Source organism: Candoia aspera, chromosome 4 (genome assembly GCF_035149785.1).
Source record: "Candoia aspera isolate rCanAsp1 chromosome 4, rCanAsp1.hap2, whole genome shotgun sequence".
NCBI lineage: Eukaryota > Metazoa > Chordata > Lepidosauria > Squamata > Boidae > Candoia > Candoia aspera.
The window spans coordinates 101103455-101124650 of NC_086156.1; the positions used below are offsets into that span (position 1 = coordinate 101103455).

Sequence of the window (21196 nt, forward strand, 5' to 3'; positions counted from 1 at the left end):
TCTGCAAGCAGATGCCTCTGCAGAAGCCAGGTGTCCCGTCTCTTCTGCAAACCAAGCCAGAATGGCACTGAACCTCATTCCTGATGACCAGAAGGGATGGGCAAGCCCACAGCAGCATAAAGTGGCCAACAGATGCTGGGCAGCTTTGAACCTTTGATTGCATCAGCAGCCGTATCATTGGTGAAGCACATCAGATTGTATTAACAGTAACATCTGGGTTGGGAGTAAAGGTAGGCTGACCATATTTCTTTGAGACAAAAACGGGACATTGGGATGGCAAAACGGGACAGGGTTAAACTTATGTAACATTCCATATTCACGAAAAAGACTATAAAAGTTATCAACAGTAAGCTGGAGGAGGGGGAGTTGTGGCAATGGTTGGTTCCGGAGAGGCTGGTGCAGGGGTGGTGTTGGGCGGAGAGGTTGCAGGAGGGCTGAGGGTGGCGGCGAGCTGGGATGGGAGGACTGGAACGGAGGCGGCAGCAGGCTGGAGAAGTGCAGGAGGGCTGAAGGTGGTGGCGAGCTGGGGCAGAAGAACAGGAACAGAGGAGTCTAGTGAACAGCTGTCCCCGACAACCTATTCCTCTCCAACGTGCCCTTTTATTTTATTTTATTCCTGCCGTTTTGGCCTGAGAGCCAATCGGCTTCTTTTCTGCTGGGCGCGCTTTTCCGACCGTCTTCCACCGCACTGATTGGCGGCAGCGACTCTTCCTCTTGCTCACTGCCAATCAGCTGTTCCTGCGGTTCTGCTCTAGGTTTCCCACTGGATTGAGAACTACTGCCGATGGGTAAGTCAGCCTCCTTTTCCATTTCCATTTCCATTTTTTCCCGCTTTTCCCAATAACGGCTCCAACATTTTTAAAAAACGGGACAAAATTGACATTTATATTAAAACAACGGGATGGTTGGGAAATGTTATAAAAACGGGACTGTCCCGTTCAAAATGGGACTGTCCTGTTCAAAACGGGACGTATGGTCAGCCTAAGTAAAGGAGAAACACTATAAAATGGGGACAGCTAAGAACGACTTTAAGCTGCCTTCTTGTGTCATGAGGACATGGCAGAAAATAATGCCAGGGCATGTTTGCGCTGCAGCTACAGAGAAGTGAGATTTACTGTATTAGGTTTAATCTATCTAGGCTACAAAACTGTGCATGGATTAAATTATCTATCTCTTTTTTTTTTTTGCCACCAAGTAATTGGATTTTTGCAGCCCAGATACGGTTACCCTACCTTGCACAATTAAGTTCGCTGAAGGTGCAGAGAAAACAGTGGGTGGTCGCCTCTCTTAACCTTGCTATATTTATTACACTGCGTAATTCTCTGTTAAGGCTCCCCGATCTGAGCTCCAGAAATCCGGGCAAGCCCTAGATCAGCGTTTCTCAACCTTGGCAACGTAAAGCTGTGTGGACTTCGACGCCATGCTGGCTAGGGAATTCTGGGAGTTGAAGTCCGCACAGCTTAAAGTTGCCAAGATTGAGAAACCCTGCACTAGATGGGAGTGGGGAGCTACATTTGTCTGCCTATTTTTGCGGCTCATTAGTGGTCATCCGAGTTCCTGCAACGTAACCCTAATCTTTCGGCATGTAGAAATTTTAATCCTAGCAGTATTTTAGGACTCAGCTGTAAGTCATCTTGCTTTATTGCTCCACTGAGAAATATTTAAACGTAACGAAAGCGTCAATATACTGTATATCACCGATTCTCGCCATTTTACAGGAGGGTCCGCTGCCTTTACATTAGGAAAAAAAAAAGTTGCGTTTCTGACGGCCGGCAAAAAAAAGGGAACCGGCTCTGCAATTCCCTTTAATTTCTTTTTTCGGTTTCACTTAAAGGGGATGCGCGTGCAGGGAAAGAGAACGGGCAGAATAAGAGAAGCGGGGCGGAGGAGGGCTTTCCGCAACCGCTTGTTCACGGAGTGAAGGAAGCTGAAAGTTGGAGGCAGACCTGGGGGCAAAGATCTTTGCGTTAAAGTGAATGGAACAGGTACAGGTGAGAACCCGTCCTGCAAGAGGGCATGCAGCGGCCGGACAGGCTCTGGGGCTGTGCCCAGGGATGAGTAGGAACTTCCATGCCACTGGGGACAAAGAATCCAAAGTGAATCGGGGGACGGTGAATCGAGCTTGTAGTAGGAGCGTAAAAGAGAGGGACCTTCCCTTGCCGCTGGCACAGGGCACACGCTGCCGCTCGACCCCGCCAGCCGATCTCCCGCGGTTAGGGCAAGGTTCGCCAGCTCCGGACTATTGTTCTCTGCGATCTCGCGGACGAAGATAGCGGATCCGTGGCATGGGAGGACGGTGACGCTTGTGTTCCGGGCGGCCGGGCCCTGTGCAACTAAAGGCGGGGTGCGGGGGGGAGACAGGGCTTGAATTCCTCGATTTTCAGGGATTCGGGCTTCCCTGGATGGTTAGGGATAGCGTCTGCTGGAAGCAGGGTGAGGCTCCGTAGTTATAGGTTTAGGGAACTGCCTGGGAGGTGATAGGACTTGTAGTCCAACCCATTTGGAAGACAGTGTTGGGCAAGGCGCGGATTACAAATGGCCGAGTCGGGGAGGAAAATCTCAACCAGTTTAATGAGCAGCTGGAGGTATCTGGCCGTTCAAAAGCTGGTCTAGTTAAAAACAGATTCTGCCGTCCTTCACTTCCTAGTACAGTGTAGCGCTTTCAAAGGTTATCCTCCTGCTCCGTTTTTCTGGGTTGGAAGAGAGGGAGTTTCTATAGCTCAGCCTGCTTCAACCTCTAAGTCAGTGTTTCTCAACCTTGGCAACTTGAAGATGTGTGACTTCAACTCCCAGAATTCCCTAGCCAGCCATGCTGGCTGGGGAATTCTGGGAGCTGAAGTCCACACATCTTCAAGTTGCCAAGGTTGAGAAACACTGCTCTAAATATTGGGGGCACAATGAAGACCCATAGGTCAACTCTGACTCAGGACTGTGGCTTCCTGGCTGAGAATGATAGGAACTCTAGTGCTAAGGGCACCTGGCTTGAGGGAAGCATAGTTGGGATTCCTTGTTGATGTGCGAGAGGTTTTTACATCTTGCCTCAACCAGCTCAGAGCAGTGGGGTTCACACATCGCGCTAAGCCTTAATGTGATTTATTTGGTTTTGGCTTCAGCCTACATGGGTCAACTGAGCCAGTGGTGGAGCATAGTTTATAGTTTGTCTGGTGCTTTTGCTCATTATTGTTGGCTTTAGTTAAAAACATGTATACTACCAGCTGTTGATTTCTCCACAATGCTCTGCTTTTTGTAAAAAGGTCAGGGGAAAAATGCCCTTGGGCTGTGTTCAACTCCTGGGGGCTAAATGGACAGAACCCCACACAACCATGCAGTTTACCTTGCAAGTGTGGAAGTCATTTGCCCTTTCTTCTTTCAACACGCTGGCCTGCAGCCCTGGGATTTCCTGGAGCTTCCCGTCCCAGTATTAACCATGATTAGGCCAGTTTAGCCTGGACAAAGTTGGCTGGGTGCTGTCATCTGTTGAGCAAGATAATTTTTAGCTGAGTCCTATTATCTTGTTACATTGATATTGCCGTTGTGGATCCTTAGGGACTGATTGTGTGCCATCAACTCATTTTGGACTCCTAGCAACCACATAGATTTTCTCCATGTTATCCATTGACCTAAATGAGTAAGTGCAACACCATGCATTTGAATGAGTGGGGAAATCATACCTGGATGCCATGTTCCTTGTCAGATCAGACTGCATGCTTCTCTCACTCCAACCCTACTTAGTTTTCTAAAATCAGGAAATGAGCAGCTGGACCCTTATTACCCCTGTAATTTGAGTCTTGGCTACTGAGTTTTATTCCATTTGATCTGCTCTGTTCTGGCAGTTTACATGTCTCCCTTTTTGTCTCCTTCAGGGACAGATGCTGGGAAGCTAGTACTCAGCTGGTGGGGACTAGCCAATGGAGATCCAGCTAGTAACAGTGAAGGAAGAGATCGGATCAGTTCTACCCACCCTGTGTCCCCTGTGCCAGGAAGAACTGCCAGCCCTTGCTGGGCCCCACGAACAAGTTCCCCAATGCCAGGGGTGCAGAAACCTCCTTTTAGAGCCTCAGGGCTGGTTGTCCAGCAGTATCGAGGCTTTGGTCCTCCCAGCTGAGAGGCCCTTCTGCTGCTCTTTCTGCCCCAAACGTTTCAAGAGGGCTTCAGACCGGCGTGATCATGAACGGGTGCATACCGGTGAAAGACCGTACGAATGTGGCATCTGCGGCAAGCGCTTCACTCAGAGCTCTGTGCTGTCTGGCCACATGCGCATTCACACCGGCGAACGGCCTTTCCACTGCTGCATCTGCTTTAAATCTTTCAATAATGGCTCAAACTTCCGCAAGCACCAACGCATTCATGGCCCACTGTTTGGTTATGGTGAAAGGAGAGTTGATGGGAAGGACTGGGATTCCCTGTCTGGAAAAAAACCGGACCAACCGAAAGAAGAGAAGGATGGCAGAAGTTTAAGCCCTGCCCTTCTGTTGAAGCAAAACGGCTGTCAGACCATCAAAGAGTTGAGAGAAGGGGAGAATAAGGCAGAGCAAAACCTTAATGGGAGGCAAAATTGCTTTTGCAATAATAGACTAAGTCAAGAGGTTTACTGCAATAGCAGCCAGAGACAACCAGGTGGTAGGATGGATAACTTCAAAAGAATGGGACTAAGACAGGATGATGCCAGTCCTGGTATTAATCTTGCTATAAGGCAGGGCAGTGAAGCCAGTCTCAATGTAGAAGCTCTGAAGCAGGCAAGTGATAGCAAAGGGCATGCTGGGGAACTAGGGGGAAACAGCAGTTGCAGCTACAGCCAAGAAGCCATTCCAGATGGCCACAGCTTCAAACAACTGCAAGATGCAAGCCCTGAAAATCATACAGAAGACTCAAGGCAAAACGGAGCAGGAGGAAGCCACATTCAGGAAGAACAGAAGCAATGGGTTGACAGCTGCAATGGTAAGTTACAGCTGGACAGCAGCAGCTGTGGAAAAGGCCTCTTGCCACCTCGGGACAAAAGGGGCGCTGCTCACAAGCTGGATCGAGAGAGCTCTGATAGAGGCTTTGTCACAAGCAGGCCAAATGGCCTCAGAGGGCTCAAGCAGAACAGAGGGGGAAGCGTAGGTGCAGAGATGAGGCAGAATGGCAGAGGGGAAAGCCATGCCAGGGGACTGAATCGAAATGAAAATACCCACATTTCAGAGCCAGCACAAAACAATGGCCCTGGAGCTGCTCTTGGAGAAAGAGAGCTGGCACAGGATGGTAGCACCCACGGGGACTTCCAAATGCACGCTCCAGAAAAGTTGAACGTTCTCACAGTGAAACTGCCCACCTGGCCCCGTCCAGACAAAGACATTATAGCCTGGGAAGAAACTGATGAATCTGAAGGCTGTTCTCCCAGTCTGAAGGCTAGATCACCTTGCCAACTGGCGAATCCTGATCCATGTTCTATACCGTACAATGTTTCTGGATCTCGCAGGCACCACTCTTTGCAGGATCAGCTTGGAAGCCCTGCTCAGCGTAGGAAAGAGGAGAGCCCTACCTCCTGCTTTCTTTTCCGAGATCCTGGCCCCTGCGATGGACGCGCCCAGTCTGCCCTTGAATCCAAGCCGTTTCTCTGCTTTGCCTGCCCTAAACAGTTCCGCCGTGCCACAGACCTGAAGGAGCATCTGCGAGTGCACACAGGGGAAAGGCCCTTTGGCTGCAGTGTTTGTGGCAAGCGATTCACTCAGAGCTCAGCCTTAGCTACTCACCGGAGACTGCACACCGGAGAGAAGCCCTTTGAATGTGCTGTCTGTTGCCGACGGTTCAATAACTCCTCTAACTTTGCCAAGCATCGTCGACTCCATGGGCAGGACGGTGTAGGGCGTAGGAATAAAGGAGTGGAAAAAGAACTTGGGAGTGTCAAACCACATTGATTTTGTTTTTAAGCAGGAATTCTTATGCTGGAAGGTAGAACGCAATAACCAAGGATGAAACATACTACTACAGTACTGAGTGCTGAATTCAGTACCCTTGTTTATTTTTAGTAAACAACTTTCTAGATAATGCAGTGCCTCCAGATGTTTTGAAATTCAATGCCTGTCAACTCCAATCATGTTTATAGTGGGGAATTGTACCCCAAATCATTGGAAAGCACCAAGTTGCGCATCTCTGCCCCAACAGCTTACAGTTCCAGTGGAATGTCAGCTGGGATCTGGCATTTCGTAGGCAAGTCAGAGTTGCATGCTGCTTTTCTTGACTTGCTGATTCTTGACAACAGCAAACCAGACACTGGAGACCTCAATCAAACTATGGTTTCTAATTCCAGATTGTGAATAACCATGGAAACCTAAAATGCAAAGGCAGGAAGGAATATGCAAATCTGTGATACATTTAGATAACCCCATCCTGGGTTTGGCACTATGCTTGAACTGCATTTCAGGGATCTGATTCCTGTTAATGTTTGGAACTGTCTAGACATAAAATCGGTGTTTTGGTTTGGCATTATATTAAAACCAAGCCAATGAACAGGAGCCTTAAGTGCATACTAATGCCTGGTGCAATTTTTAAAGTGAGGGCAGGGAATAGAAAGAAGACTGGTTGGATTTGGGAAATGACTGTGCCCATCTTACTGGCTCAATGGACTGTGTGTACTCAGCCACTGTGGTTAAGGCAAGTTGCTGTGCAAACTCACCCAACCTGGTTAAATTAGTAAATCATGGTTGTTAACCATAAGCTAGCATGCTATGTGAACAGAGCCAGTGCTTTGGTCAGGTGTCTGTGGTTTCCCATTACTAGAAAAAAATGTTATACAAACTAATTGAGTTACCCACAAGTTTACTTAATAAGATACCTGGGAAATGGGTAGTTTGGGTTGAAGTTCTGTACTTACTAGCCTGGGCACAAGTTCCATGGAATCAAATTAGCCTTACTCCTGACTCTATATTTTATGTTGGTATAGGATATAATTTTGCAATACATGGCCCTTCATGTAGCTGTTACAACCCACACATTTTTATTATGACTGTATTTTCGACTGGGTATAAAATTATTGTAAAAATATATGTGGCAAAAGATTTAAGTAAATAAAAACAACACAATTTCTTACATTATGCCAGTGAAGTAAACTGGTTGTGTGTGTGTATATGTGTAATGGGAGTTTAGGAAAATATCTCCCAAATCTTGTGAATATTATTGGCAAATATCCAAAGCTAAAATACCATAAAATATTTCTTGACATTCTACTTTGTAAATCCAAGCAATTTAGAAAAAATAGTTTATATCAAACACTATGAACTTACATATAAACCTGATTGAAAATTCTATATAAAAAGAACTAAACCACCATTAAAAAAATTAAATGCCTCTGTAGCTACCTGTGTTGCTACCCAACGTATTTCCAACCCAAATCCTCTTGTCAATTTAGATACCTTTTTGTTAATTGAAGTACAACAGCTGTTTTCCATTTTTAAAGGAACTTTATAAAGCTCTATAAACTCAAGATAAAATTATTCTCAATTCTGTATTTTCTCACTGTACTTATTTAATGTCCATAGTGGATTCTTGTCTATTTTCCTTATGCGCTGCAAACTGATCCTATTGGACAATATCAGTACTACTCTGTTTGTCTCATGATGCAAAATATATCCAGAACTCCAATTTCAATCTGTACCCTCAAATTTTTCCAGGCTACTTTCATCTCATCTCTCATTTCATCATCCATTTGCAAGAATAGATGAGCACGCACAAATTGTTTCTAAACATGTTCTTCACAGTAAGAATCAGATTTGTCTAATTGAAGAATAAGGTGATGTAAAAGAGATTTATTCTCTGTGGTGGTGTGTAGAATTTTCCACACTTATCAATATCGTCTAAAGCTCCTCCCACTTGTAGAAGAGGTTTTGAGCAAATAAAGGATGTTCTGATTTGCTGGGAGAAAACAGGCCAAATCTGGAAGAACAATAAAAGCTCTTTCTTTGCAACAGAGAAGTCTGTACCAGGATCACCTTGATATATCTGGCTGAGCAAAGGCCCCTTCCTTTTGTCTTTTACACAGGACAGCGTGATTCAAAGCATCTGCCATTGCTTGCTTTAGGTGCTTGTTTTCTTTTTGCTTCATTGAAGTAGTTTGAGAATCATAAACCTAGTTATTCTGTGCTAGTTCTAACAGTATACTCACATTGTCTGAAGGAAAGTCGTCTTATATCAACTTGTAACACAACCTGGCATAGCACAAACAATATTCAATTTTTTTTAATGTTTGTTTAGTCTGTACATCGTAAATCAGACACTTTTAAAATGATTGCTTGGCTTAAAACACACACACACTCCCATTCCCCCACCCCTGACTGAGAAACACACGCTGTACAGTTCCCAAGGGGTACAATGAGGGAGGAGGGGGCAGGTTATCAATTCAGTCCCGTCAGCTGTTGTGGACAATGATGGGGTCCTATACATATTTTAGTACACATTATCATAGGGACATAAACCTTGGCATCAAAAGAACTGCACTTCCTGCACTCTGGCCAATGGGAAAAGGGGGAGGGGTATTAAAAAGAAGTATTTATATAGAAATGTATGTATTTATATATCTGTATTAATATAAAAAGTCATTAGCTAACATGATTGCAATGGTTGGGTCCTATCAGTGGCATACTCTTCCTTCTGAGTTTGCAACTGTCACTAGTTTGGGGATGTTCAAGTCCTGTCTTAAAGACATCCATCTCCCTGTGTGGGATGAGGAAGGTGAGTATAGGACGACAATACCAGTCACAGAACTAGAGAGTCCGTGTTCCTCACAGAACAGGAGGGCTGAAGAAGTTCTGAGAAGATGGCTGTGTATCAGGTGGCATCTCAAAAGAAAAATCAGGTCTGATGCCAGCAAAAGATGGGAGTATCTTCCCTGCCCTCTGCTTCATAGTCCCAGTATACAGCAGACAAAGAGTACACGGTGGGCATTTGTAGGATATCCAGCATCCTAGTGATGTACATTTGGGACTAACAATCCATCCAAGAACATAAGGCAGAAGAGTATAATGGAAAAGATGGTTGACCACTCTTGATCACATACTCCAAACCAACTGGTTCTTCAAAAGAACTCAATTTGCCAACCACAATTAAAAGCCAGACTATTTCATCTCAACAACCCACCATTCCCTTAAAAAACTCTTCCCACATAACTCTGTCCAAGGAATATTGTATTCTAGCCCCTTACTCTCAACTTGACTAGACTCCTCATACCTTCTAGATAAACTGGAGATTCTAGGTAGTTTGTCAGTAATACATTTTGGGGTACATGACTTGTACCAGCTAACAAGTCCAACCACAACAGAAGACAGAGATTTGGACAAACCAAATGGTTGCTAGGATGAAGAATGGGTGCAAATAACTCTGACAGTAACAGTGATATTGCCCCTAGAAGCAAACACTGCCCATCCATCTTTTAAGTATTTAGTTTGATAGAAAAATAAAAAAGGCAGCTATTTTGCACTCTCAGCTTCTCCTCTTCATTTGTCAAGTATACATCGAAAGAGTGAATATATTCCATTTTTGCTGTTTTCCAAACATTCAGATTGCAAGTACAGGAAGAATACAGGGTGTTAAGATCAACTAATTCCTTTTAAGTGAGATCATAAAAATAAACATACTTGGATGACTCTATTGTCTCCTGACTAGGAAACAGGCCACGATTCTGAATTAAAAAGCAAGACCTAGCCAAATATATTTGCACCGATTCTGTGAGTGAAGCAAGCATTCCAGAGTCATAATTAATCATGAAATTTGCATCCTACATTCTAGGCCTGCAATTTTTAAGAAATCCATCAGAAATCCTGTATCCTTGAGAAAAATGCATATATTTAGTGATTTTGGAACATAGTACGTTCTTTGATCAACTTGTTTCTCCACTTTATATTCCATTGTCTGTTTGGGAAGCTATTATTAAACCAGTCAACAGGCACATCACCTATTGATTAGTCATTGTGAACCCATTTTTCCCCAAGATGAAGAAATGGGTGATATTAACCAATAATAGCCTTTCCTGTAAGAGCAAGTCACCAGTTTGGGGAGCTGTCAATGGGGCTTCTCTGGAAGTAATGTACAGTGTAGAAATACCTAATCCTACAAAGCAGGTACAGTACGCATGAGGAGGGAAACTAATATTAAACTCAGTTCTACTTGCAAATTACGATGGCGGGGAAGAAAAATTCTAAATGGGGAAAAACAGTTTTTGTAAAAGACAGGCAGAGGTATAGCCACCACCACAGAATAGTTCACTGAATTTCAGCTACAAGTTCAGACCTTTAACAATTTAGTAGAAAGATAAAACAAGAAAAGGAACATCCAGTTTCAATCACTTCTGGAGACAGAGGAGCAGCCAGTATGTTTCAGACAGAGACATTAATTTAACTGGGCTGACTCAAAGTGGACAACACGATTCGCCCCCTGCGCTGAGCCAATAGAGAAATTCTTTGAAAAGCTGGAAAACATTCTTAGCCTTCTACCCATCTCCTTTCTCATCTTTGTACTCTTCATCATATGTCTAGCCTTTTTTAATATTTGGCCACCAAATGCTGCAGCAGCTCTTCTAAGAAAGCATTTATAATGGTGCTTCTCTCCCCCCAAATACAGCCATTATCCACCACTACCCCTCCCCTGGTGCACTCACTGAGCATGGACAGTGGTTAGCTGTTGCTGATGTAGTCCAAGACTTCTGGGGGATTGGGGAAGGCTGCCATGAGAAATACCTGCACTCAGTAAAGTCCAATTCTGCTCAAAAATCCTTTGGCAACTTTCCCCCTTCTAGGCACTGGACACCAAATTTAAAAAATACATCTTTGGATCCTCATATTCACTGATTGCCACTCACCAATCTGGGAACTATGGATGTGAGCAAGTGGGCAGTAGACCAAAAGCAGCAAGGAGCTTTGGTGCAGCCATTTGATAAGAGATATGCTCTTACTTTGCTGGAGTGGAAATGCTGCCATGACTCTCTACTTTCTATTACACTGTACATACATGTCAACTTGGGTTACAAAGGGGGAAGGAAGTGGGAAATACTTGTGTAGTGTCCACCATACACAAGGGAGCATGTTTTTTAGAACTCTTTGGTTGCATCTAGCAAGTTAGTTTCCCCTCCCATCTATTTAAACGTGTGCTGTAACTTCTACAATTTGCTGAAGGAGGATTGGGAAGGGAAGGGGTGAGGGTGTCGGGGAAAGCCAGAGTTTGCAAAGATCTTTTTATTCATGCCTTGTCAGTATTCTCCACTTTGGGTGCTGTGAGGGTCCACCAGACTGAGGTCGAACATGCATCCCACGGGGCTATGCATTTCTTCAGATTTGATTATGATAAGGTGCTTCTGAGTGCTTGGGGCCATGAACACAACACCTGTTGGTGACTTTTAAACAGACATCTCCGGCAGTCACACAATCCCTGATGCTGTGTGTGTGCTTTGAAGAACCTTTTTGGAATCAAACCTGAAGTACTGTACAACTCTAATAACCGTGGAGCTACAAGGCCTGGGCAGTTAGCTCAATGAACTCTGTGGATGCACAATGTCTTGCTAGGAAAGGGATGGGTTTATTGATCAAACCAGGGAATGCAGGAGAGCAGCCGAGCAGCCAAAGCAATGTGCAATCCTGGTTGGCATGTAGGCCCACCAATTAAGTTTATTTCTCGCTCACACACTGTTTCATAACCAGCTTTCAGTGGTGGGCAGAGGGGAAGGCTAGAACATTAGCAAATGTACTCAATCACGGCTCTCATTCCAGATCCACACTCCGCTTTAGAGCTCAAAGTAAGGTATTCTTCACATATGAGTTCATCTATATTAAGTCCAATAGTGTGATAGGCTAGGGAAGAATTCTACAATGCTGAGCACGAAGGAAGAGAGCTAACCCAAGGGAGAGGGGGCCTAGGCTACTTTTGTACTTCCTCTCTACTCCCTACTCCTGATGGGCCAACTTGAATATTCAGAAAAACACACAATACAATTATCCTGGGATTTTGCTTCTTCAGGGGTGCATATGGGAAAAATGACAATTCCAAATGCTTTTTAACATTCAGTGCTCCCTAAATGTGGAAAGTGGCATGCCAGGGAGGCTTGGCTAGAAACCTTCTAGGCTCGAGATTTTTTTTTTTTTTTGGTAGAGTTTTTGTGATCCTCCAGCTGCATCATGAACTGGTACTGTTCTGGAGGCAGGAATATAGTAGAAATGTTATGGCACAACATTTAGACATCTTGTGCCACACACTAGACAATTCAAGCACACTCCTTTAATTTTCTATTGTTCACAGCCATGTCTCACTACCTCCAAGGTCTTAGAAAACTGACAACTAGCCTATTTTCTTTATACATATGAAGAAAGGACACTAATTAAAGTCTTTCCCTCAGAATGCAAGCAAGGCTCACCTAATACAGATTAGATGGTTGGGTTTACAGAAAACATTGGTGGACATTTCTCAAGTGCTGTATCATGGTCTTTCCTGCCTCATTCCCAAAGGAATGAATTGGCTCTCATGCTTCTTTCTAGGTAAAGGGGATTACAGGAAGCACCATCTCTTCTTGTAAATTGGAATGCCGGGTGGTTTCTGCTCCATTCCAGAATGTAGGCTTCAAATGAAAAAAATGTCATTCCACCATAACCTCATTTGCTCCCATTTGCTGAGAAACAGGAAGAAACTTCCATCCCCCAACACTGTAGCCATGCTTGACAGGCAAAGGTCACTTCTATGATTGCTATCTCCATCTCCCTTTCCCCTTTCTTAATTAGTTAAGAAATCCAGAGTGGACAAGATACTCTGTTAGAGAGCAGAAATCTAGCAGGTAATTGGCGGCTACCTCTTGCTACTTATGCACCCTACCTTTACAATCCATCCTGGCTTCTACCTGGCTTGTCCTGGTCATGCCCTCATCGTTTGATGACTCTTCCCAAGTTAGTGCCCAATTGGAGCATCTCGCTGCCAATGAGCACATCTTATTTTTCTATACATGGAACTCCCTTGCCATCATGGCTCACAGGCACCTGGAACTAGCTTCCCTTCCCATCCTACAGTACCAAGATATGGACCGCCCATCTTTTCTGCTGCTGCTACTCCAACATTAGGGCTGTTCCTTATGGGCCCCCATGGCAGCAAAGCGCTCCATCTTGTGAATGTGGCGGTGCTTTTTGAGGCCGTAGGTATTGGAGAACGCTTCTCCGCAGGTGCTGCACTTGAAGGGCCGTCCTCCCTGATGGGCCTGGAGGTGTTTGCTGAAATACTTGGGGTCTTTGAAGAGCTTGAGGCACGCCCCACATCTTAATTCACGCTTAGCATCATGGGAGCGTTGGTGACGCAGAATGGATGACAGATAGAAGAAGCTCTTGGAGCAGCGGTCACAGCGGTAGACTTTCTCACCCAGGTGTACCCGCTGGTGTTCCAGAAGGTTGCTACGGTAGCGGAAGGTCTTGCCACAGGTAGGGCAACGCTGAGGCCGGGCAACTACATGGAGGCGCTGGTGTTCTGCCAGACTGGATGACTGGGCAAAGCGCTTGTTGCAGAGGGCACACTTGTAAGCACGCTCCCCAGTGTGAACCACTTTGTGTTGGCGCAGGTACCACGAGCGCAGGAAGCCACGCCCACAGACTGCACAGCGGTACGGGCGCTCCTCGGTGTGACAGCGCTGGTGACGCATGAGAAGGGCAGCCTCCCAGAAGCGCTTGCCACAGACTGGGCAAGAGAAGTGCCGCTTCTGCAAGTGCGTGCGACGATGCAACAGCAGGTCATAGGCTCCAGCAAAACTCTGTCCACAGACTGAGCAGGCCAATGTGCGACGCACCAGATGCACATACTTGTGGGTCACCAGTCCCAGGAAATGCTTGAAGGTCTGGCCACAAATGGAACAGGAGAAACGTTCTCCGCTTGGCAAGGTAGGGTGGTGATCTTCATACGATGACATGTTGTCCCCACTAGCTAGCCCGTTCTCTAGAGGGGCAACAGCAGCTGCTGTTTCATCTGGTGGTAGAAGTCGCTCAGGAGCAGCTTGGTGGACAAGTTTGTGCCACATGAGATTCTCAATGAAACCAAAACATTTCCCACACACGTCACAAGGATATGGCTTCTCGGCCACATGGACCTCCTTGTGGCTCATGACATGAAAAAGATCAGGAAAGCGCTCTCCGCAGTCAGAACAGCCGTAAGTTAGTCCCTCAGGGGGTGGAGGCAGAGAAGGCCCCATGGGAGTCAGTGAGGGCCCCATGGGGGGCAAAGAGCAAGGGAGCTGCAACCGGTGAATCTGTTTGTGCCGAGTTAAGCTTTGCGGGTAACCAAAAACCTTCCCGCATATCTCACATTTGTATGGCCTCTCCCGAGTATGCACCACGTGGTGTTTGCTGAGGTGGAAAGATTCACGGAAACGCTTCCCACACACTGCACACTGGTGAGGTTTCTCACCTGTGTGGATCCGCTCGTGCCGCTTTAGTGTCTCCCGTCGCCCAAAGCCACGGCCACAAATCCCACAGCAGAAATTCTTGCCTGCCGCTGTCCCCACCAGCAATGGATGGGCACCCAAGAGGCCGTACGATGTCGGCTTGGTGTCCCCCTCGGAGCCTGCGCCTTGTGGGTCTTGTGGAAGGAGGTAGGCCCCTGGTGGCAGATAAGGCAAGGTGTTGGTGCCATCCTTGGGCAGCTGGGCACCCTCGTGTTGCAGCTGCCGATGACGGAGTAGATTCTGGGGAGCCACATAGCCCTTGCCGCAGATGTCGCATTTGTACTCAGGGCGTGGAGGTAAAGTTCCAGGGGGCGCATGAGTTGCCTGGTGCTTGAGCAGGTAGGAGGCATCCCGGAATTCCTTGCCACAAACCCCACACTGCACGCGCAAGAGGTCCGAGTGAGTCCGCACATGTCGCTTTAAGCTCTCGCGGCGATTAAAGCTCTTCTGGCAGACGGAGCACGAGAACGGCTTCTCACCGGTGTGGATAATCTGATGCTGGTGCAGGTGGCTTGGCTTTTTAAACACTTTCCAGCAGAGAGAGCAGGTAAAAGGGCCTTCGGCTTGAGCTATGGCGGCACTGAGCGCAGATGGGGCTGTTCCTCCAGATGGTGCAGGCACTGACTGCGGGTTGCCACTTTGGGCAGGAGGCTGGGCTGCTCCCTCAGCGCCAGGTGCTGCTGCTGTGTTGGCAGTGGCAGCAGCGGCGGCGGCAGCTGCTACCGCTGCATTGGCAGCTGCTACACTGACAGCCGCTGCGTTGGCAGCTGCTGCATTGGCGGCGGCAGCAACATCCTCGGTGTCTTTGTGACAACGGCGGTGCCGGATGAGACTGGAAATGTGGTTATAGGTACGGCCACAGGTGGTGCATTCATAGGGCCGCTCGCCTGTATGCACCAACATGTGTTGCACAAGATGCGACGACTGCTTGAATGACTTCTGACACACCCCACACGGGAAGCGCCGATCAATGAAATATTTCAGTCGCCGGAAATAGTTCTTATCGTCCTTGCCTGCCTGGCTGTCAGGAGCGGCTGTGGCTGTGGCTGGGGGTGGAGCCTGCCCACGTTTCAGGCTGCTGAAGAGATGCTGGTGGCCAGAAAGGTCCACTATGCCCCACTGAGGAGTGTTGTAAGCAGCAGCAGCGGCAGCAGCTGCTGCTGTACTATCAAAGAGAGGCTGGCCTGCTGTTGGTACCACTGCTGGAGTGCTGTATGGTGGTTGCTGCTGCTGCTGCTGGGGGGGTGGAGGGGGTGCAGGGCCCCCCGGTTCAGCTTTCTTGACTTGAACGGTACCAGACGAGGTGGCTGAGGAAGAAGAGGAGGACGGGCCCTCAGCTTTGGGTTTAGGTGTGCCAATGGTGGCAGGGACACGGTCAAAGTGAGCAGGCGGAGCAGCTGTTGGTGGCTGGGCATATTCATACTGCGGCTGTGGGCAAGGGAGGGCAGCGACAGCTTTGGCGTGTTCGTGGTTATAGGCCTCCATAGGTTCAAAGCGCTGGTGGTTCAGGAACTCCAAGAAGTCAAAAGGGTAGCTCTGGAAATGCACACCCTCATCGCTTGCTGCATTGGCTTCCATCTCCACCCAGGAGGGGGCACTGCCTAGAGAAAGGGGAGAAAGACTCTAGCAATACATATACTAGACACAAGTCATCCACATCAGCAACCTCCATAGTGGTGTGTTGTGCTTTCCTAAGAAAATTCAGTTATCTGTTATGTCCCATACAAATAATGGGCAATGCAAAATTGTAAACATGTGCATCTGTTAAAAAGATTACCATTGTATTATATTGTTGATACTCACTTATATAGTGTTGCAACTTTTACTGTTTGTACTACACTTAGGTAGAAGTGCATGCTAAATAAAAATTCCAAAGTTAAAAAAAAATCACTAAAATACTAACAATGAAACAAAAAACTTGTTCTATACAAGAGTTAAAAAAACACTAGCTGAAGAAATATTATAACAGAAATTCCTGTGACACCTGACAGCTGAAACAAATACCATCACACAACTTTCATGGATCCAGCTTGTGAAGTTAATTTTACCATATAGTGTTTTACACCTCACAAGATACTTCATTGGTTTTGCTGTGAAAAATTAACACAGCTACTCCACTTGAAAATGAAGAAATATTGTCGTAATTATCTCTCTTCCTCCTCTTTTCCAAGTTCATATACAAGATTAGAATATTAGTCCATTTAACTTCTATCTTGAAGAATTATATTTTAATGTTAATATTTTACTGACTTGAAAGGTATTAATCCATTTGATTTCAATACAGAACTACACTTTAGATGTGGCCTCAGGTAGCTTCTCTCCCCAGAGGTCTTGCTTAGTTGCCAGGAATGATGAGAATGGCAGTCCAAAAACATCTGGAATACTACATGCTGCCCATTCATGAAGAAGTTTAATGCACTGGACAAACCATTTAATGGCAGCCATGGAAACCTGGCAAAGATTGCAGAGGAGGCTCATTTCAGAAACCTATGCCCCTTATAGTTGCTGTCTATAGTATGTTCTGCAAAATAATATCTTTGTACCACCCTGTAATAAATAGAACAGCAATCCTACATATGAAGCGGCACGAATATCGTCCTTCCATTTTAAAAAGTTGAAATGTATTGATTTGAATTGTATTGTATTTATTTCAAGACATACTTCAGCAGGTGTTCCTAAGAGATCTACCATTCCAACAGATTTATTAGCAACACACACTTTTAAACCAAAGGCTCTTTGTATCACCTATCAAATGATTTCTGTGACAAGTAACAATCATCATAAATGAATACAGTCAATTATACAGAAATACTGTATTTGCCTCTGAGCAGGACAGAAAAGCCTTGCCTTTTCAAGATACATTCCTATTAAAGCAGCTTTGTCCAATATGGTATCTTCAAATGTGCTGGATTATGAAATCAAAATCCAGCGTAATTTGGTGGGGCACCACCCAGAGTGTGTGGAGGACTGTGGCAACAATCCAAGACAAAGGAATTCCATGAAGGTACTGTACAGACAAGGTATGCATTCAAGACTATCAAAACTGCAGGAAACACAGACTAAGAGTAAAAAAATAAAAGCTCTGTGTAGACTATCTAGTTTGTCTTGCTTGATGAATTCATCTTCAATACTTCTTTCAGTTAATTATACAGATTTCCATTTTAAACTTGAGTTTTAACTGTACTGTAAGCTGTGTGCAGTGCTTATACAAACAGAAAGGAGGACTATACATTTTAATGATAAATAAAAATTAACTCTCAGGAAATAAGGTTCCCAAATTATCACTCTTCTTTACCCTTTTCTGCACTCCATGAAAAAGAAAAGAGGTTTGGGAAATGTTGTCACCCGGTTCCATCCCACTTGATCACCATGGATGAATTAATCCTATTTTTTTTCCTATTTCAGCAAATGTACTGATAATGCAACCAATGACAGTATGGGAATCAGTCCCGAGAATTCTCAGGTAGAAGAATATGTCACATCAAGGAGCGAGCAAGGGCCAGTTTTCTGAAAGGGAGTGGAGTCTTCTACTACAGACCCCTGTGTTTAATGTCAGCAAAGAAGCTGTACTAAACACAAAAAAAGCATAATGCCTAATGCCTAATACTGTGCTGTATACAAATACTAGTATTAGGAACAGTGCTGTGTAGTGGTTAAGGAATTGGACTGACATCAATATCAAGTTCAGCCTCAGCCAAACTCACTAGATGACTTTGGGCCTATCTCTCAGCTCAACCTACCTCGCAGGGCTGTTGTTGTGGGGGGGGGGAATGGGAGGAGGGAGTGCCATGTATGCCTTCCGATCAAAAGGTGGGGTATAAATCAAATAAATAAATTATATGATACCTTGCCGGGAAGAATTTAGGTTTAGTATCACATAGGCCCAATGAAGGTAAGTTGGTCTGGGAACAACAAAATAGTAAGAAAAAAGATGTCGAGGAGGACAATAAAAGTGCTAATACAAGTTACACCAGGCTAGTCTGAAAGTGGCTGGAGGGGGTTACTGAATTTAAGCAAGAGATGGAGGGTTCTTGAAAAGCAACAGAGCTGCAACAGCGGAACACAGAGGTCAACTTAAGGTTAAACAGAGTGAGGGATGCGAACTAGGGCTCCTCAATATTTGAGATGTGGCCTGGGTAAAAATCAAGAATTATCTTAAGTTTACACTATTCCTCTGATTGTTGGCAGTTAAATAACGTACACTTCATTGCTAGCTTCTTTTTGAATAACTAAAAAAAATCATTTCACTTCACTGGCTGGACTTACCCATTAAATCTACATTTAATAAGCAGTTTGAGATGCTTTTTTTTTTTCCCTATGGCAAAATATACATTTAAAATAAGGAAGTATTTTAAATTCTTCACTAGAGATCAATTCAAACTGAGTCAAAACCATTATTTTGCAGAACAGAAACATCTGTTTGAAGATATGAAAATGTAAAGTAGCGAACGATACACTCAGATGCATGCTGCACCCTGCGACAGAAAACACACACACCAAGGAGGAAATTAACGCTGTCTGGAGCCAGAGATGCTCAAACAAATTTTGAATGCTGCACTCCTCATTCCTTCTGCTGAGCTGTCTAAGTAAAAAAAAAATCTGTATCAATGAAATCAATATTGTTCTTATAAACAAACCAACAGGTACTCTGGAGGTTTTTAATGCAAAATTGCACCATCTTTTGTTACAGAAACACCTGAGGTAAAACAACTTAAAAAGATCTCTTCCTAAAATGCTGCAGAGCTATTGCCTATAATAGGCACATCAAAGTCTAGGGAAATTGGCTTTAGAAATACAGGTAGCCCAGAACACCAAACAGAAAATGGGTGAGGGGAATGCAGTGAGTATTTCGGATATTTTAGCTAAAAAGTAAATGAGGCCATCTTGCATATAGCAATGCAAGACAGAGCCAGTCTAGTTGGCAAGAGGAAACAAAGATTCTGCAGTGTGGAATTATGGATTTTCCTGACACTAATAATGTATGTAAGAAAGAGATAAATCTACAGTCTGTTATAAACCAGAGAGTCTTTTGCAGTAACCTAGATAAGGTGCCTGAGGAAAATTAAGGCTAATGGCAGAGTACTGCAAGACAGAGTCTTATGGGCTGATTGAGAGGTATATTCTCCTGCAACCTGTTACCAAAATATCTAAACTGGGGAGGTGCAGTTAAACCCTGGTATCTTAAGTTACACTTGTGAAGGATGCTTATCTGAATCCCTGAAAAGTCAGTGCCACTGCAGAAACAAGAAACCCTTCTTAGCCCTGTTGCCTTCAATTATAGTTAAGTGCAAATACATTCATTCCCAGGAACCATGACATTTATGGGAACTGCAGCACAGTACTGTACATCTAAGCAGTAAGATGGAGATAGCAGCTATAGACAAAAATAATTTTGTGAGACCAAAGATCCAATTAGATGAGGCACTGTCCTAGAAATTTTTAAGAGTATGCAAACAATAAAAAAAAAGGGGGGGGGAGTTGAGATAAGGTTTGAGGTAAGTAGCAAAATTGCAAAGTTCTGGGTAAAAAAGAGACAATATGTTACAGGCTGGATGAAGGGACTGAGCTAGGTTTATGGAAAAGGTTTCTTTTATCGAGAAGAATATGGAATCTAGCTGTCCTTTCGATGTCTATGGCGGGACCGCCCCTACAAGACTCTGAGTGGCTTCGAGGATGAAATGGGAGAAGGGTAGTAGTTTATTGGGGCTCTAGGGTGGCAGAGTTCCGGGTTGATTTAGGGGCAAAAGTCAAGATAACGGATTATAACACAACTTTCGGGGGCCGGCGGGGAGAGAAAACGACAAGGCGCGGGTTTCGGTTCGGGGCCAGCCATGAAAATGCAAGACGGCGAACAGGGCGAAGACGGGGAAAGCGCGCCAGGCTCGCGCTAAGAGACGGAGCACGGCGGCACAGGAAAGCAGCGTGTGCTGGAGGGGGAGGTGAGTCGGATCGCAGAATAGCCGGGGTGGGGCTGTTCAAGGGAGCGGAAGTTAACCAAAGCCGCGCGCTGCGGTGATCTGTGCGAGGGTTTTTCTCGGCTTCGGGATCAGGTATTTGGGGGGGGGCGATCTAGGGGGCAGAGTGGGCTCCATGGTGGCACTCACCGGTGTGTGGCGCTGCCCCAGCCTCCTCCGCGCCCCAGGCAGGGGCTGGTCCTTGGGTAGCAAGATTGGAGCGGGGGATGCCCCCTGGCCCTTCCCTTACCCCCAGGATACGCGGGGGGCGTTTCTGCTCCCTCACGGGTGGGGGCAGGGGGGCACTGCCAGGCTGCAACTCACACAGGCCCGGCCGGAACCGGAAGTTCCCCTCCCCAAGCAAGAGCACCGTTTCCTGCTCCCCCCGTACCCACAGGCCTCTGCGAATTCTGTTCCTTTCCCCCCCCCGCCAGCCTCGTTTCCCAGAGCCCCTCGCGCTCGCCCACTTGTTCTCCCCCGTGCCTGTGAGTCGTCGCGAGAGCTGGCGTATCTTCCCCGTCGCCTTCCTCCCATTTTTTTTTTTTTTTTGCTGCAGTGGTATGCTCTGTAAAGAGGATAGCGCGAGACAGGGGCGCCCGTGCAGAGCAGAAAGCGTTGCAGCCCAGTTAGTGTTGTCAGTGGGTCCGTGCATAAGTGTGCGGGTTGCGGGCCTTCTGGGCCTTAAAATAGATTGACAGATAGAACTTCAACATGTACAGCTTTTTTCTTCATGGCAGATGAAGGAATGGGTGAATACTGGTTTGCAAATCTATCCTGTGGATAGCTGCCCCTAAGATTACAGGATATGAAG

The 21196-nt window shown here is 45.8% G+C and overlaps 2 protein-coding genes across 2 annotated transcripts; one reads left to right on the plus strand and one right to left on the minus strand.

Moving 5' to 3' along the window:
* Window positions 1-1846: 1846 nt before the first annotated feature.
* ZNF784 (zinc finger protein 784) lies at window positions 1847-7110 on the plus strand. The gene is made up of 2 exons (XM_063301273.1): window positions 1847-1991; window positions 3864-7110. Exon 2 carries the CDS (start codon window positions 3909-3911, stop codon window positions 5895-5897), a length of 1989 nt encoding a protein of 662 aa, XP_063157343.1. The 5' UTR covers window positions 1847-1991; window positions 3864-3908; the 3' UTR covers window positions 5898-7110.
* Window positions 7111-9784: 2674 nt separating this feature from the next.
* Window positions 9785-20766, minus strand: ZNF865 (zinc finger protein 865). Its single transcript, XM_063301271.1, has 2 exons — window positions 20536-20766; window positions 9785-16032 (listed from the first exon to the last, which is right to left on the minus strand). The coding sequence occupies exon 2, from the start codon at window positions 16007-16009 to the stop codon at window positions 13064-13066; it is 2946 nt and encodes a 981-aa protein (XP_063157341.1). The 5' UTR covers window positions 16010-16032; window positions 20536-20766; the 3' UTR covers window positions 9785-13063.
* Window positions 20767-21196: the final 430 nt, after the last annotated feature.